Source organism: Ixodes scapularis, unplaced genomic scaffold, assembly GCF_016920785.2.
Source record: "Ixodes scapularis isolate PalLabHiFi unplaced genomic scaffold, ASM1692078v2 PGA_scaffold9__187_contigs__length_104089568, whole genome shotgun sequence".
Classification (NCBI taxonomy): Eukaryota; Metazoa; Arthropoda; class Arachnida; order Ixodida; family Ixodidae; genus Ixodes; species Ixodes scapularis.
The window spans coordinates 51190252-51206998 of NW_024609884.1; the positions used below are offsets into that span (position 1 = coordinate 51190252).

The following is a 16747-nucleotide window of genomic DNA, read 5'->3' on the forward strand; positions in this document are numbered from 1 at the left end:
ACCGCGGGCTTCCGTCTTGGGGCAGCAGTTTTTTTTCGCAGAAGTAGGTATTCCTTTTTACAGAGCAGTCTGAACTCGTCGGTCATCTAGAGTAGCGGCCATCATGCTCTTTGAAAGTCAAGACGCGCTGCTACTTGCCCTCTTTCAATATGGAACATCGTCCACGTGACGAAGCCACCGGGACAACTGTTCGCCTTGCGCGACATGCCAAGCAACGCAACAACTATAGCTTGCTCACCTTGCGCGACATGCCAAGCAACGCAACAACTATAGCTTGCTCAAGCAGTTATGAGCTGTGGCTCTCCCGGTGTCCTTGTCGCATTCGTCGTACTCGTTGTTTTCGTCGTTTTCGTTGATGCGAATGCAGTCGATGCAAACGTCTGAATCGGCCCTAAATATAAGTATACCGCGTACTTTTTACAAGAAGCTAATAAATAAATCTGAAAATTTTATAATTTTGTTAAATATCAAAATTAGTATCGTCAAACGAATTCAAGGGTTCCAACCATGTGCTTCGCAAGTGCGGAAAATCGCATATGTTCTCAATCAATGTGAAAGGAAACGCGAAATTTCGCATGTGCGGTTCATCGCTTCACCGATTTCGCAGAAGAAAATCGCACCATGTGAATCAGGCTTTACTTGGTCTTTGTTCCGATGCTTGTTTTCTGTGTTATATGTTTTAGTGGGTTGGGGTTATAAGCAAGCTAGCGGATTCCCGCTCATTTCCTTTGACTGCATCTGCATACTTCGTTTCACCTTGCGATGGACCGCAGCAGGACGCTACGAGCCGTGGCTACGAGTCACCCTAGGCAATCCAGCACCGTGAGCGGGACTGCAGGGTCACGCGACACTCAGAAAGCACTGTATTGGTTTCGATGGCTCTCGTGCTGTCTGTTGAGGTCCATCATAAGGTGAAGTAGACTATCGTCACCGCTCTTGGTGTGACCGAACTGACTAGACCTGCAGAAAGATCGTCCCGCGCCAGACGAGGCGCGACCGTTGCTGTGAGGGCAACTGAGAAGGAGAGCTGGGTGCTAGCTGCCACTGAGGTTTTGGCTTCCGCACGTCTCGGCTGTCCGGTCTGCATTCGTGCTCCTTGTCCTGGACCCTATTTGAGGCGGTGAGAAGTCAGTTGGACGGTGTTGTCGAGGAAACACGGGGAATGTCAATTCGAACTTTGTCAACGCTGACTTCCCGACCCGTCGCCACAACGCGAACAACCGACACAGAGGTAGAAGAATGAATCGGTTGGTACCGTCTGCTGCCTGAACCCGCCACTCGATCAGCGCGAAGAGGAACATCACAATTCGGACCAGAAGACAATATAAATACAGATCGAGTCATGGCATCGTAGAAGACATTTTGCTACATTAGTCGCGAAGAAAATAAACAAGCTGCACGCTGAAAGTTGTGCAACGAAACTATACACGGTGCAGTCGGCGTATATTATCGAACTTTATTCGCCATCTGAAGAGGAAACGCGAGAATGAGTATGCGAAGGGTGGAAAAGGGCAGGCGAACCAGCCAAAAATTTAATTGAATATGATAAGAAATATCGAGATTCGTAAAGCAAGCGTGAACTTATCCGTTTTAAAACAGGTTTCGTGACATGGTCTATACGGTCCCTCGTGCTGCGCCGCAGATGTTGCATTTTGTCAAGGATGTGTTCTTGCCGCTGTGCATGGAGTCGCTTCCTGCAGTGTAGTAGCCGTGTTGCTGTATTTGAAGAATGCGGGTAGCGGACATTTCGTCGAACGCCATTTTATCGAAAGCAGTTTCATCGAATGAACGGACATTTCATCGAACGGTGTTTCATCGAATCGCTAAGGGCTGTTTCATCGAATTTCTCTGTTATGGCTCTGTACCGAGTTTTGGGGCATAACAGTGCTTTATAGATGTTTCACTGTGCATTTCTTAAGACTAAAGTAGTCACTTGTGAAATTGTTTTGAAGGTGGTGTCAAGTTACAAAAAATAAAAAACAATTTGCATAAAAAGAAATAAAAACACTTGGGTATGCGACTTACTGAAAAGCTTTACTCATGTACGTACATGACTCAAACCACGACACTGCAAAGGACAGACACTTAAAACACTTTTAAGTGTCTGTGCTTTCTGTTTTTGTCTCACTTTTAATTGTTTCATGTGACATGGAGAGGGGTCATTAGTTCATGGAGGCTTTCTTCTCGAAGCAGGATATGTTCACGATGGAACTTATCTTGTCACTGCACCTAGTGATATAAAAACAGAAACAAAAGAAGAAAAAAAAGGAGAATTAGATGAAGTTCTGTATAAAAATAAGTAAATTCCAAAATATTACAGACTGTAACGTTGTTCGATAAAAAGGCGTTCGATGAAACGGCTTCTATGAAACGGCGTTCGAGGAAACGGTGTTTCGTGAAACCGCTTCGATGAAATGGCATTCGATGAAATGGCGTTCGATGAAATGTCCGGACGCAGAAGAATACAGTAATATAGCTTATTCCTGCGCCACGCACGAACTATATATATTTATGGTTTTATCAAACAAACACGCTGGCCGCGTATGTCTTAAAAGTCAAATGCAAAAAAGTTAAAGAAAAGAAATTGAGTGGATTTAAGTTTTGCTGTTTGTTGCGAGCCACGTGGTCGCGAGACCGATGTCTTAAACAAGTAGGGACAGAACGAGCGGGTTGGTATGGATAGTTAAACTTGAGGAAGAAAACGAGAAAGTGTGTTTGTGTTTGTCCGTCCTTTCTCGTTTTCTTCCTCAAGTTTAACTGTCTTAAACAAGCATCGACATATCAAGGGGTAATTAGACATGAGGAAGATACATAGAAAGGGGGGACGGACAACGAAGACTTCCAACTAGCAACAACATTTATTGACCCGAAGTTTGCATATATAGGTGAAGGAGGGGAGAGTGAAAGACGCTACACTGGAAAGTGGGGAAAGCGATGGGAGAGGGGGTGTAGAGCCAGGGAAATGAGGGACGATCCCGTGGGGTAGACATCTAATCGCTTGGAACCGCGGAAACGAGGGACGTCAGCTCTGACCCCAGGAAGTTTACCTCCCTCCTGGATAAGCCTATGGACGGGGATCCGAAGTTGCTGTGACTGTGGTGCATGGCGAAGGCCTCCATGATCTCTCGTCCGTATCTTGAGGCGTGACCTCCAATCCTGGTGGTCGAGGGAAGGTCGGCCGAACAGGGTTCGCTGCACTCAGAGGTGTGTTTGGCAATCGGGTGGTAACAAATCTTTGAAGTGTCGAAAGCGGCTTTCTTGATCTCGTTTGCATGTTCCCTCACCCGATCGTTTAGGCATCGGCCCGTCTGTCCGATGTATTTAGCACCGCAGGACATGGGAATCGAATACACGCACTCTTTGCAGCAGGTTACATAATTGGTCTGGTGCTTTTTCTGGCACGGGGGCGCTGGACTGGGGTTGTTGACCCTTCTACAAATAGAAGCTAATTTGAACTTGCAGGAAAATACGACGTTGGTGTTGAAGCCGAGCGCAATAGATTTCAGGCGATGTGAGGTGTTGTGTATGTAGGGGATGCATGCGAAGCGTGACTTAGGAGGGAGGGGTTTGGACTTCTGCCCCGCGACAAGTCTTTTGATTGTTGTTTCAATCAGGTCTCTAGGGTATCCTGCCTTTATGAGGCGACTAATCTGCTTGGATAGGCTGGGGGCGGAAAGGTGCTGACAGGATTTAACCTTTGCCGAAGCAATTAGATTTCGAACGATCCCATTTTTTACATTCCTTGAGTGTGAGCTGTTGAAAGGAAGAACGGGCTTAGAGGACCTCTGCTGGTGAGCCCAGCAGATACCTTTGCTAGTTGGGACCAACTTGAGATCCAGGAACTGTAAGCCCTCAGGGGAGGGGGCCTCTTTGGTGAACGTAAGCCCGTGTGAGTTCTTCTGGAACACGGTATCTATGGCTGCAGAGTCGGAGATGGTGGAGTGTAGGAATGGGATCGTTCGAAATCTAATTGCTTCGGCAAAGGTTAAATCCTGTCAGCACCTTTCCGCCCCCAGCCTATCCAAGCAGATTAGTCGCCTCATAAAGGCAGGATACCCTAGAGACCTGATTGAAACAACAATCAAAAGACTTGTCGCGGGGCAGAAGTCCAAACCCCTCCCTCCTAAGTCACGCTTCGCATGCATCCCCTACATACACAACACCTCACATCGCCTGAAATCTATTGCGCTCGGCTTCAACACCAACGTTGTATTTTCCTGCAAGTTCAAATTAGCTTCTATTTGTAGAAAGGTCAACAACCCCGGTCCAGCGCCCCCGTGCCAGAAAAAGCACCAGACCAATTATGTAACCTGCTGCAAAGAGTGCGTGTATTCGATTCCCATGTCCTGCGGTGCTAAATACATCGGACAGACGGGCCGATGCCTAAACGATCGGGTGAGGGAACATGCAAACGAGATCAAGAAAGCCGCTTCCGACACTTCGGAGATTTGTTACCACCCGATTGCCAAACACACCTCTGAGTGCAGCGAACCCTGTTCGGCCGACCTTCCCTCGACCACCAGGATTGGAGGTCACGCCTCAAGATACGGACGAGAGATCATGGAGGCCTTCGCCATGCACCACAGTCACAGCAACTTCGGATCCCCGTCCATAGGCTTATCCAGGAGGGAGGTAAACTTCCTGGGACCAGAGCTGACGTCCCTCGTTTCCGCGGTTCCAAGCGATTAGATGTCTACCCCACGGGATCGTCCCTCATTTCCCTGGCTCTACACCCCCTCCCCCATCGCTTTCCCACTTTCCAGTGTAGCGTCTTTCACCCTCCCCTCCTTCACCTATATATGCAAACTTCGGGTCAATAAATGTTGTTGCTAGTTGGAAGTCTTCGTTGTCCGTCCCCCCTTTCTATGTATCTTCCTCATGTCTAATTACCGTTACCAACACGCTCGTTTTGTTCTTAATTCTTTATATCAAGGGGCTTTCTCAATGTTTGCAGCACATTGTAAATAAACACTTTCTGCCACCAGCGTCCGCTTAGTAAAAATCAGTGCTTTTTTCAGGAATTTAGCTTTTTTTCTTTTTGCAATGGACCTTTTCCGAGAAGCGTTCTGCGCTCGCGCGAGCGCCAGATGCCAAGCGGTGGAAGTCGGCACGAAAAATCGAGGAAATTCGGAATGAGGCTGTAGATCGCCGAGTAGAACACGTAATTGCAGCATATATATAATTGTGTTACAGAAAAAAAGAAAGTGGGCGGAAAGAAAAACACGACGTTTGGGTGGACGCTACGGATTTCCCTCTTTAAAGTCGCGTTGGGCACGCGACGCTAGCGAAGCAACTGGTAGCGTAGCTCCCATTATCGATTGGTAGCGCAGGTAGGTCACTTCCTCGATTTTTAGTTCGTGTAGCCACCGCCTGGTGCCGTCGGTATTTGGAAAAGGTCCATTGTCTCTGCATTTGATAACGTCAGCTTTATGCTGCTTATGCCGGCGAACACAATGTAGCTGTCAAGTGCCAATTTTTACGTTTAGGAATTAAAGAAATGGAATGGAACGATTCAGCCATTCCAGGAGTGGGAATGGGCTCAGTGTCTCCATTCCTAGGAATTGAAAGGAATTGAATTATCGAAAACTCTAATTCCCCGGAATGCAATTGGAATGGAATGGGGGTGCCCATTCCGCAACACTGGTCAATAGAACCGTAATGAGAGTTATGCCGAAATAACAAATCACATGTCATTCTCCTTTCAGAGAGGCAGTAAAGGTCTAAACTCCCGCTCATGACTGAAATAAATCCGCCTGGGAAAATAGCGGTCATAAATGTTCGAACAAATATCTTCTGTATAATTAAACTTGAGGAAGAAAACGAGAAGGGACGGACAAACACAAACTTCCGTGGAAGCTTGTGCTTGTCCGTCCCTTCTCGTTTTCTTCCTCGAGTTTCATTATCCATAGCAACCCGCTCGTCCTGTCCTTACATCTTCTGTATACATTTTTAAGTTTATGTGCGTGTGTGTTTTGTTTAGACAGTTCCCGGTGCTATCAGCTTCGACAAGATTAGCGATCATACAGATATAAGAAGCACGAAAAACTCCTAAAATGGCGAATCATTCGGGTGATCGCGCCCAAAGTGTGCGGTAACATGTTGCAACATGTCCAAAAACGTTCGATTAATTTTCTAAAAATACGCCCAGATCCCGTATTGGTGAGACGCGTTCAATCATGTAGTTATTTAGCATATCCATATAGCATAGGTAGCGCTCTGTTGCTTTCATCTTTTTTTCCCTTTTGGTTGCTGACGATTGATTACGTTGTCGAACCTTTTCCGAGCCACTTTCCAGAGGCCAATCTTATCTTGCTTATCATGTCCACCCCGAGAGCCTAGTCTTCGACAATTCCAATCAGTAGTAGTCTCGTCGCCGCTGGAGTGAAAGCAGCCGAACAAGATCGGTGAGCCGGGAAGGCACAGATCGCCCTTCGCCATGCTCGCAAGTCAAACTCTATTTTCTTGCTATCGCTGGCTCTTTTACTTTCCTGTTAGCCCACGACACGTAAAATGTGTGTGTGTGTGTGCGTGTGCGTGTGCGCGTGTGCGTGTGCGTGTGCGTGCGAGCGTGCGCGTGCGCGTGCGGTGCGCGTGTGTGTGTGTTATTTTTGTTATTACTGAGTTTGAGTATGACGTATACGATATACGAGCGAACGCAAGCACTGTACGTTTGCGTAAGCGTGCGTTGACGACGCGCATACGCCAGTGTGGAGCAGGCAATAGGGAATTGTAGTAGACCGTCCCCGCAGCCCGCTAAGCACCCGGATAGCGCTCCGTAATCCGCCACAAGACCTTGAACTATGCAGACAAGGCTGGCGGCGCGCATGCGCAGCTGCGGCGTTTTCTTCAGGCATACCGTAGCGGAGGAGAAAAACGATCTACTACAACTCCCTAATGCTAACGCAAACTTAAATCACTTGCGTTTGCTCCTATGCGCTATAAACGCTATATTCACGCGTGAATTTGTCGAAGTTCTACACACATCAGAGAGTTTTAGTATTGCGTATTGAAAACGTAAGCGCTGCGTGCTCCACGCTGCGCATGCGCGTCGTCGTCATGCGCCAATCCAAGACGCAGATCTGGGCGCTTCACGCGTTAGCATTGCGTGCAGTGGGGAGTATGCAATGCTAACGGAAACGCACAGTGCTTGCGTTTGCTCGTATCCACACGCAGTGGCGTACCAACTTGTTTTGAGTGGGGGGGGGGCAAACCAGACCCCCCCCCCCCCCAGGGCCGGGGGACGGTGCCCTTGGTACCCCTTGGGCGCCGCCGGGCTGTTTCGGGGGGGGGGGGGGGGGGGGGGGGGGGGGGGGGGCGAAACACATGCCTTGCCCCTCCACTCTGAGAGGTGTGTGTGTGTAGGGGGGGGGGGGACAAGCGCAACCTTGCCCCCCCCCCCCCCCCCGGTTGGTACGCCCATGTCCACGCTACCAAAACTTACTATTATCAAATTACAAAACGATAGCTGAGTGTCAGTCGGTTAATTCGTAATCACAAAATCCATATCCCATGAAAGGACGCGTTTCCTCGCGCGAAGTTTATGGACAATGACGGCAGTGCAATGTGCAATTTGCTCAGCCTTGCCTCTGATAAGTTAAGCACACTTGAAGGTAGTTGAAAACGGCACTGTGAAGACTTCTTGTGGAGCTCCAAGAAACCGAAGAACGCGAAAATGTGAAAGCTGAATGAGGCATAAATCCCAAGCGTCTTTGATGTTCAGGCTCGAGTTTATGACTCATTTGAATTATTTTATTGTATAAATTATTTATCCGATAATGAACTAGATACTGTCTGCCTTCGGGAGCTACGTTTCCGTATGTTCTCCGGCAAAAGAGCGAGCCAGATGTGTGAGTAGTATGTCATTACTCTTGCAAGGTTTCTTCGTGTTTAGAGATCTAGGTCCATATGAATCTTCAAAACAAAGTAAAATTAAGTACCTGGAGATTGGTACCACTCGCTATAAATTTAGAGTTTTGTCTATTCGTACCTGTATGTGCGTACTTGTGTGTGTGGGAGGGGCTGGGAAGAGGAAATATAAAAAGTTGTTTAAACCAACTTCGTGGATCTTTACTCACGAGTCATGCATTTTTTATTGAGTTATGGTAGTATACATATAGCCTATAGCGAAGCTCAGGCAACCATTTACTTGGCTTTTTTTTTTTTTTTTTTAATTTGAAACAATCCCCTTGTCACAACTCATTTTTCACAATGCGTACAAAGCGCAGATTTTGCGGCCCGCTTCACTTTCAATAAGTTTGATTGCAAACGCGTTTGTTTTGCGTATATCCTGTGGGAAAAACACCAAAGCAGATCGTTCTCTCTAATATCTAGAGTCCGAGAATACGAACGCAACACGTCTACGCTTCAAATTCGAAACTGTTTTTCTTCTTTTTTTTTTTCCCCCTTTTGTATTTCGGAACTTTAAAGCCATACTCTCATACTCACGATGTTAGATCTCCATCGACACACGCAGCTCGCCTGCCTACCCTCACTGCTTATTTCGCCATTCTCTCTCTTTCTGATTTCTTACTTCGTCCGAGAGCAGAGGACAGCCCTCGTGTGCTGCATCTACCGATGTCGCCTGCATTACCTCGCACTCGTTGTCCTCTGTGCCACCATAATTGCCTTCGTGGCCGTCGCAAGACTACCTGGTGAGCTTTACTAATCCAAGTGCCGAATTCGCCTTGTGAAACAGGTTTTCTTTTGCGACCCGTACAAAGGAAACTGTGCGTTCGCGCATACTCGTATTTGTTTTATACGCGTAACGGCCTTTCGTGTCAAAAAACGAATCCCAGACAAAAGCACATCGGACAAAAGCTCACTTGACAAAAGCTCACCGGACAGAAGCTCACCGGACAAAAGCTCACCGGACAAAAGCTCACCCATTTTTTTCACAGACCCGGACAAGAGCTCACAGGAGAAAATTTAATGTTGGTCCTAACACGAGTGCGGACAACTTAAGTGCATGCGTACGATGCTAAATTGCAATAATTAATTAAATCTGACTGGCGCATGGTTTGTTGATTATAGTAGAAACAAGTTAATTTATCAGTTGGCTGGAAGCAGATGCAGTCCCCTACTAGCTACAACAGTCTTGGTATAGATCTGTAAGCTCTCGCAAATATTTTTAAGACGATTCTGCAGGCGCAGAGTGGTTTTTCGCACCCGCTTTACTGGGGGCTCACCTCTCCGGGCTTGTGTCCATGCCCTGGCAACGAGCGTCTGATTTTGCTGTAGGCATTCAATCAGCCTCAAGACACTTAGATGTGCGTGGCCGACGAGCTTCTGGAATTCGGTATTCCATCCTTCGCAGGTGTTGTTCGTCCAGTCTTTATCTTTGAAGAGTGGCGTCGTACATATTCCACCGTTCCGGGGGGAACTCCGGTCGTCGTCGGCGCACAGTCAAGCGATGGGAAGAATTCGTTCTGGGTGCCGCCTCAGAAGGAACAGAAGCATAGCGGAAGCGGCCGTTGACATACGTGCAATCAAAATAGTCCAGCAGGTAGCCGATGTCACCGGTAGACTTTTCCCTGATGGTTAGTATTTGTGGAACAAGCTGTGGTGGAAGGAACGTGAGCCTATCCAAAATTCCGCACATTTTTCTAAATTAGTCATCTGTCTTGAACTTTTCCAAAAGGCCCAACTCCCGTTCCTTCAGGATATTTTTAAAAATTCGCAACTCAATGGTTTGCATATTACAGTTTTGCTTCAGTTTCCCTTTCAAATCACCTTGGGGATAATCCTTCATATCAGATATATTTATTGCGCACAATGACGGAAACAATTCAATTTTCTTATTAGCCATTCACTTTAAATATTACCCTGAACCCCCAAAACGCCATCCATTAGTAATAAAGAGACATTGAGCCTAACATTTATGGCGCGTTAAGTGTGACATACGCACAATGAAAAAGCGAGGCCACCGAAGGGTAACTTCGCTTCTTCGGTCACTCTTCGGGTTCAGAAAATTAGCTTCACGAAGTTTCTTGGGCGTGGCACAAAGGTGCTTTAGCCTACCTTGAGTCAAGCAAGCTTGAGCTTCTCAGCTTCACTCAGTTTCGGTGACCTAAATTTTGGTCCCAAATCGTTGCTTCTCTGCCTGTTTAGGCTTAACTGTTGACATCGTTGCATGGGATGGGGTACAAGTTCTCCTAAATATGGTCCAATGTCCATCCTGTCCGCACTTTATTTCAGCCCGTGTTTCGCCCGGGTAGCAAAAAAAAATTGAGGTGAGCTTTTGTCCGGGTTTGTCAAAAAACGGGTGAGCTTTTGTCCGGTGAGCTTTTGTCCGGTGAGCTTCGGTCCGGTGAGCTTCGGTCCGGTGAGCTTTTGTGCGGTGAGCTTTTGTCCGGTTACCCAAAAACAGCTTAAACCAATCACTTAAATTGTAAGGCTAGCCTAATCACTTTCTTCACAGATTTCTATAAATACAACGACGTTTTATAACACGGGAAGCAATTTTGACAAAACCAACAAGATGTGAAACTAATTTTCAGATTCTGAGGATATAGTTCACATTTACTGTTTGTGTTGTTACCTACAATGCTTGAGCAGGAGACTAAAAAACAGCGGCCTTGGCTTTGGTGTCTTATACTATAGCAAAGATTTTCTCTTGAACAGTCACGTCAAGTTCTAGCGTACCCCAATTATATGGTACAATTGACCACATGGATCCGCAGCAACTAATGAGCATACATGGTACAGAAGTACACAGGTTTGGCCTAGAGTTCAGTAACGGCAAGTCAGCGATCATAATTTTGAATGATCATCAATGCGAAGAGCTTACGGTCGAGACAGTCGATAAATACAAGTGCCAAGAAATATTTACGAAGGTCCAGAATTCAAAAGCATAAAATATACATAACTGGCAAGGAACACAGAAATGCAACTGTAATAGAGAATACGGCATGCACAGCGGAAATATAGCATGTATGAGGCGGCAAGCGAGATTTAAAAGGCAGTTACAGTACCGAGACTGACTTTTGGAAATGCAGTTCTGTACATGAGATCGGATGTTTAAGCAATGTTAGAAATAAAGCAACGCGGAGTGGGCAGTGTAGCTCTGGGAGCACATCCGTAAAACACCGAATCAAGGGGCACATATGGTGGTAAGTGATGATCGTCATTCAAAGCTAGGGAAACTAGTGATAATATAGAATTTGAACACATATAGATAAATAGATGAGAGACGATGGGGCATGAAAGGTTTTAAAGTATTTCGGCCTGAGGAGTGTCGACACAAGATGAAGGAGGTGAACTGAAAACTCGAGTCCGATTTTCGGGGCGCGCATGAGGAATGTAAACTGTGGGTATGCATGCTAAATAAGCCTCGGGGACAGACAGATATTCAAAATGATATTGTTAGAGAACGTATATAGGACAATTCCAGAGGGAGCTCATTGTTGGTTTAGATCAGGATATGAGTATTGCGAGCTGAGATAAATACCAGGGTATTGGACTGCCCAAGTAAACAATCTCCGAGGAGAGATTTATAGATCCATTGGCTTACTTTTTAGGTGCAGACTTGTTCCAAACTGGTTAAAACGACAAATCTATACATCTCTGATCCACTCGAGGCTTTATTACTGTTTATTGGTGGGGCGGGGTGGGGAGAAAATAATATTAAACAATTACTTACATTACAAAAACGTGCGGTTCGGCTAATTGATAATTTGCCCCGGTTTTAATCGACTTCTTAGAGTTTTAATAAACATAAAATACTTACGGTAGATAATCTTTTTTGCCTAAAGGTGGCGATTTCAATTCATCCTCAAATCAACACTGATCCTGACATCTTTCACGAGACGTACCTACCCAAGCAAACAAATTACAACCTGAGACACCAGCAGTTTTCAAAATCAACAATTAGAACTAATTATGGTACTCAAAAATTATCCTACCAGATTGCAGTTATCCTAAACAAACATTATTGCGTGTGTGAGCTGGCCCAGGAAATCACTTCCATGTTTCATTTCAAAAAATACATAAAGGAATATTTTAATGTTGCGAGTGTGCATACCTAATGAGTTATGTTATTAATCAGTGTGATGTTTTTAATCTTATTTGTAAGCTGAAGAGTCTTTAGCTGGGTGATATAATTTATTTCTTGACTTGTGCTGTGAGCTGGCTTTTTATTTCATTTTTCTCCCTTGATTTGTGTCCTGCTGTTGAGTGTTGTTACAGGGGTTGGGACCCAGTCAGGTAATTGTATCTTAATAGGTGGGAACAGCGCAGGAAAAACCGACGAAGGACGAGTAGAAGAAGTGCACAAACACAGCGCTGACTAACAACGGCGCCCCGGAAGTTATCTCGACTATGCTCCGCCGTTAACCGAGGGTTGAACAGGGATAACCACTGTGATGTTAACCACCGCGATCCGTTTGTCTCATGCGCAGTAGGGGTTGTATACCAGATCCCCTTCACATGTGGTCGGGTTTACATTGGACAGACAGGGAGGTGTGTGAACGTGAGGGCGAGGGAGCATTCCCTTGCTCTCCGTTCCTCACCCTCTGGCCACCTTGCGGTACATTGTAGTAGGTGCGGCTGCGTTCCCCTGTTCAATGAGTTGACGATCTTGGCGCGCAACAAAAACAAGACTGCCCGGGAGATTGATGAGGCCTTTTATATTTTATCAAGGGGGGAGGAAGAATGCGTCAGTGCTCCGTCGGTTAACTTGGGGGCTGACGAAGTGTTTTTTATCAAGAACTGTGGCAGACGTGTGTGAAAGTGATATGGCGTGGTAGTGTCTTGTTTTATCGGGTTCCCTCCTTTTTATTGGCTTCTGTGTTTTTTCCTCTCCACACCCAGTGTTTACTTTCTGGTTCGCTTGAAAATAAACATTCAGTTGTTAGTCAGCGCTGTGTTTGTGCACTTCTTCTACTCGTCCTTCGTCGGTTTTTCCTGCGCTGTTCCCACCTATTAAGATGCTTAACCAACTCGCCCAACTCTCTGCCAGGTAATTGTATTCGCCTTTTGTCCCAACCCACTGACAATTGTGTCAAAAATAAAATAAACAAACAAATAAACAATAGGCAGTGTCGAGAGCTTGCGGAGAAGAAAAAAAAAGAGGCAGCTGAACATTTCTGACGCATGATACTGTATTGGGGTTTCATCCTGCAGTTGCCAAAGGCAAGAGTGATTTAGCAAAAACGTTCGGCATTAGGGCCAGCGAAGGGAAAAAAACGTTTGGAATGCTGAAATAACTAAGTAGAGCGCTACCTCACTGTGGCATAAGTCTAGTGAAGATAAGTATATTTTTTATAAAGGACGCGTACCTGGTTACAAAGAGGTGTTTCCGTTACACAAATCATAACTTTTGGAAGTATTCTTTTAAAGAAGCTTAAAGTTAAAGTGTATGCAAACTGCCACCCGATTAAAAGGTTCAGCCGTATGCGTACGTACATTTATTCATTCATCCATTTTCTTTGTGTCTTTCTTTTATTTCCAGAAAGTCGCCCCTCGCCAAGGTTTTCCAAGATCGTCCTTTACGTCCACCCTCAAAGTCACAATGTACCGGTTTCGGGTAGCGGCTACCAAAACAGCACAGTGACGGGTACCCTGTTTGCCAAAGCTCTGAACGGCTCCAGTTCCTCCAAACTGTTCCTGACTACCGAACCTGGCCGGACCCTGACACGGCGCCAGGCGTGCGTCGTTCAGTCTGCCGCCTTGCACAATCCCATCTTCAACGTCCATCTCCTCTTGCTCAGTCATCCCAGTCAGATCCCCGTTCCTCTGGACTCGCGGGAAGACTCGCTCTTCTTGAAGCCACTGAGTCGAATGAGGAATGTCCACATTTGGAACTTGCAGACAACGGACTTGTTTCTAGGCTCCTACCTCCACAGTTGGCTCGAGAGGGGCATCAGCGGACGCCCTGACCATCTAATGGACGCCATCAAGGTTCTGGTTCTCTGGAACTTTGGCGGGACGTTTCTGGACCTGGATTTCCTGGTCTTGAGATCCTTCCAGCACCACTTGGACAACTCGGTTCTCGAATACGGCGGGGGATTTCTGACAACGCGGTTCCTCTCGTTCGAGAAGGGACATCCCCTACTCGGGGTCTGGCTGAAGGACTTTAATTTGAACTACTCACCCGACGAAGTAGTAGACTTTGGAAATGTCGTGCTTACCCGAAACGTTCGAAACCTGTGCAACGTTTCTTCGTTGGACGAAGTGGGAAAGAGGCGCACTTGCAAGGTGGACGTAATCCCCGGAAAGCTCTTCTACCCGGTGCATCGCCGGGAAGCGGACGACATCTTCTCGAACGACATCTACTCGCCCGATGCCAGTCAGCACCTGATGTCTAGGACGGTGAACAGCTACGCCATCTGCCTTTGGAGTGATATTACGAGCGGCATCGCTTACAAGCGGAACTACGCACCGTCTTATGTGGCGTTTGAGAGACGACAGTGTCCAGATATTGCCAGACTGTTACCTTGCGACGACACGTTTTGTCATCCTTAATTATCGTCGCTCGCGTCCGAACAAGTCGCGTCTAGTCTGGGAACCGAACTTTTCCTAAAGAAGGAGGGCACCTAATGGTAAGGCTGAAACGGAAAAAAATTAGCACAGGTGACCGACGACAGGAGTCGTCAAATCGCGACACGCGGCGCTACTGTTCCCGAGCGCGCCGATAGCGAGAGTGCCAGTCACGAGAGAGTTTTAGCAGATCGTTTTTTCGCCCCGATAACGACACCCGATAACGACACCATGCATACCCATGACTGCCGGAGACGAGAGGAGGTAACGTTATCGGAGCCAAAAAACGATCTGCTAAAACTCTCTACAGTCTCAACGGGGGGTGGCCGACAGAAAACAGCCCATCCTAAAGACCGAATTTCGGAAGCTATCTTGTCCCTAAATTTTCTGCCGGCCACCCCCGCGTTGAGACCTGGACTCCGCTCATCGGTCACTTGTACTAATCTTTTTCCGCTGCTACTGTACATCCGTTAGAAACGCCAAGGGAAAAGAGGTAGGAGACACAACGGGAGACAAACGTGTAACACCGAGGTGAAAACACTGCCTTTGAAGCAAACGACCTGGAGAATGGTGCAAGTCTAAAGCTGTTGCAAAAGTGCTAATTAATGTGTCCCCCTTTTGTGCACTTCAAATATATTGAAGCGCCGGAGGTGAAGTAATAAAAGTTGCTTCCTTCTTTATTCTTGCGCCGATCATAGAAGACGATAAAACCTTGAATTTTGAACCAGTGTGACCAATTTCAAAAGCGGAAGAATCTCAGGCTCTCTAAACACAAGCGTCTTCTTGCTTTGTTTTGCTCTCTGCAGTAAGAGAGCTGGGTTAACTTGCCTCGCTATTAATCCCCGAGTGGTGTTTTGTACCCCGCCACGATAAAAACAGTGCAATGAAAAAAAAAACGGTTTCGACGAATACCGATCAGTTTAATTGACCTAGGCAGTGACCACTTCTGCCGCCATTTAATTCTACCTTCCTGCACATGCGTCTGTCCAAACAGGATACTTCGAAAATCGTGAGGCGTGTCACCTTCCTTCCGAGATTTTTTTTTTTTTTTTTGGTCAAAGGTCGCTTGTGTTTTTTACGGGGGCCTTGAACATGCATGCTCATCACGTGATTCCGGACAGCCACTGGCAAGCTCTGCTGGCTGTCGGTCAATCGCTCAAGGCTTGCGCTGCTCTTCAGGTCCCGAAAACGGGAAAGGAAAGGTCTGTGTTCGAAATCTTATCCAAATATATCCGAGCTACTCCGGCGAGTCGTGTCACGTGATAACACAGCGACGCTGGAAGCGGGTAAGTTTTCGAACGCAAATGTACAAAACCTTTGCCCTGAAGTAAGATCGAGTGAATTTTGGAACACGGCCAAGGATTTGAGGGGCCCGGCAGAACAGATGGACAGCATTGGCAGGTGGCGTGTGACGTCCAGTCTGACGAGCAGCAAGGTCACCGAAAAGCGGAGGAAGCGAGGAGGAAAATCGTGATGTTTGCTTGGCCGGCGTCCAAACAGACATCGTACTGTCGGACGCTACAACTTTCACGATTTTTGACAGTCCTGTTTGGGCATAAATCGGCCACTGAATAGAGAGTTTAAGTAGATCGTTCCGGATACCTCCGATACTTCCGAGAACGATACGATGGATGCGCAAAGGCGGCGGCGGAGTATCGGGTATCATGGTCAGAGTCATCGGAACCATCAACTAAGACTCTAATGTCATCGATAATGTCAATGCGTTTCACCTCCGGTATAAATCTTTGTCTAGCCTCAGCCAAAAATGTTTTTTTTTTTATATTTTTCTACAATTAGAATTTAGAATTCTACTAGACAGAGCAAATTCAACAAGCAAGGCAGTAAAACTCGTCTATATATACAGGGTGTTTTCTTAAGCTTTACAGATTTCTTTAAGAAAAGCCGCGAAAGTTGCACTTAAGCGGATTGTGCAGGTAAGTTATACAGCCAGGGAGACAATATGTGGGTGGCTAATCTTTGTGATAAAACGGCTAATTAATTAAAATTCGTTAATTAACGTTTTAATTACTGAAAATAGACATATGGTTCCAATCAGAAACTTAAGCGTCATCGAAAACCACTAAATGAACTTTTTTTTACAACGGCTTGAAGCTCGGGGGAAACTCGGGGGCGCGCCTAAGTTACCACTCGTGAAGCAGGCGCAAAGCTAGCAGTGGCGGAACACGGATGATAATCTTGGGACAATAATAATTTGGGACATGTGCACACTTAATTAACTAGAATCTCAAAATGTTTGCATTGAATGGCTTCC

The 16747-nt window shown here is 46.4% G+C and overlaps 1 protein-coding gene across 1 annotated transcript; it reads left to right on the top strand.

Annotated features, from left to right (window-relative positions):
* Nucleotides 1–6357: 6357 nt before the first annotated feature.
* LOC120850776 (lactosylceramide 4-alpha-galactosyltransferase-like) lies at nucleotides 6358–15155 on the top strand. Its single transcript, XM_042287210.1, has 3 exons — nucleotides 6358–6442; nucleotides 8546–8651; nucleotides 13448–15155. Exons 1-3 carry the CDS (start codon nucleotides 6437–6439, stop codon nucleotides 14458–14460), a joined length of 1125 nt encoding a protein of 374 aa, XP_042143144.1. The 5' UTR covers nucleotides 6358–6436; the 3' UTR covers nucleotides 14461–15155.
* The last annotated feature ends 1592 nt before the right edge of the window (nucleotides 15156–16747 follow it).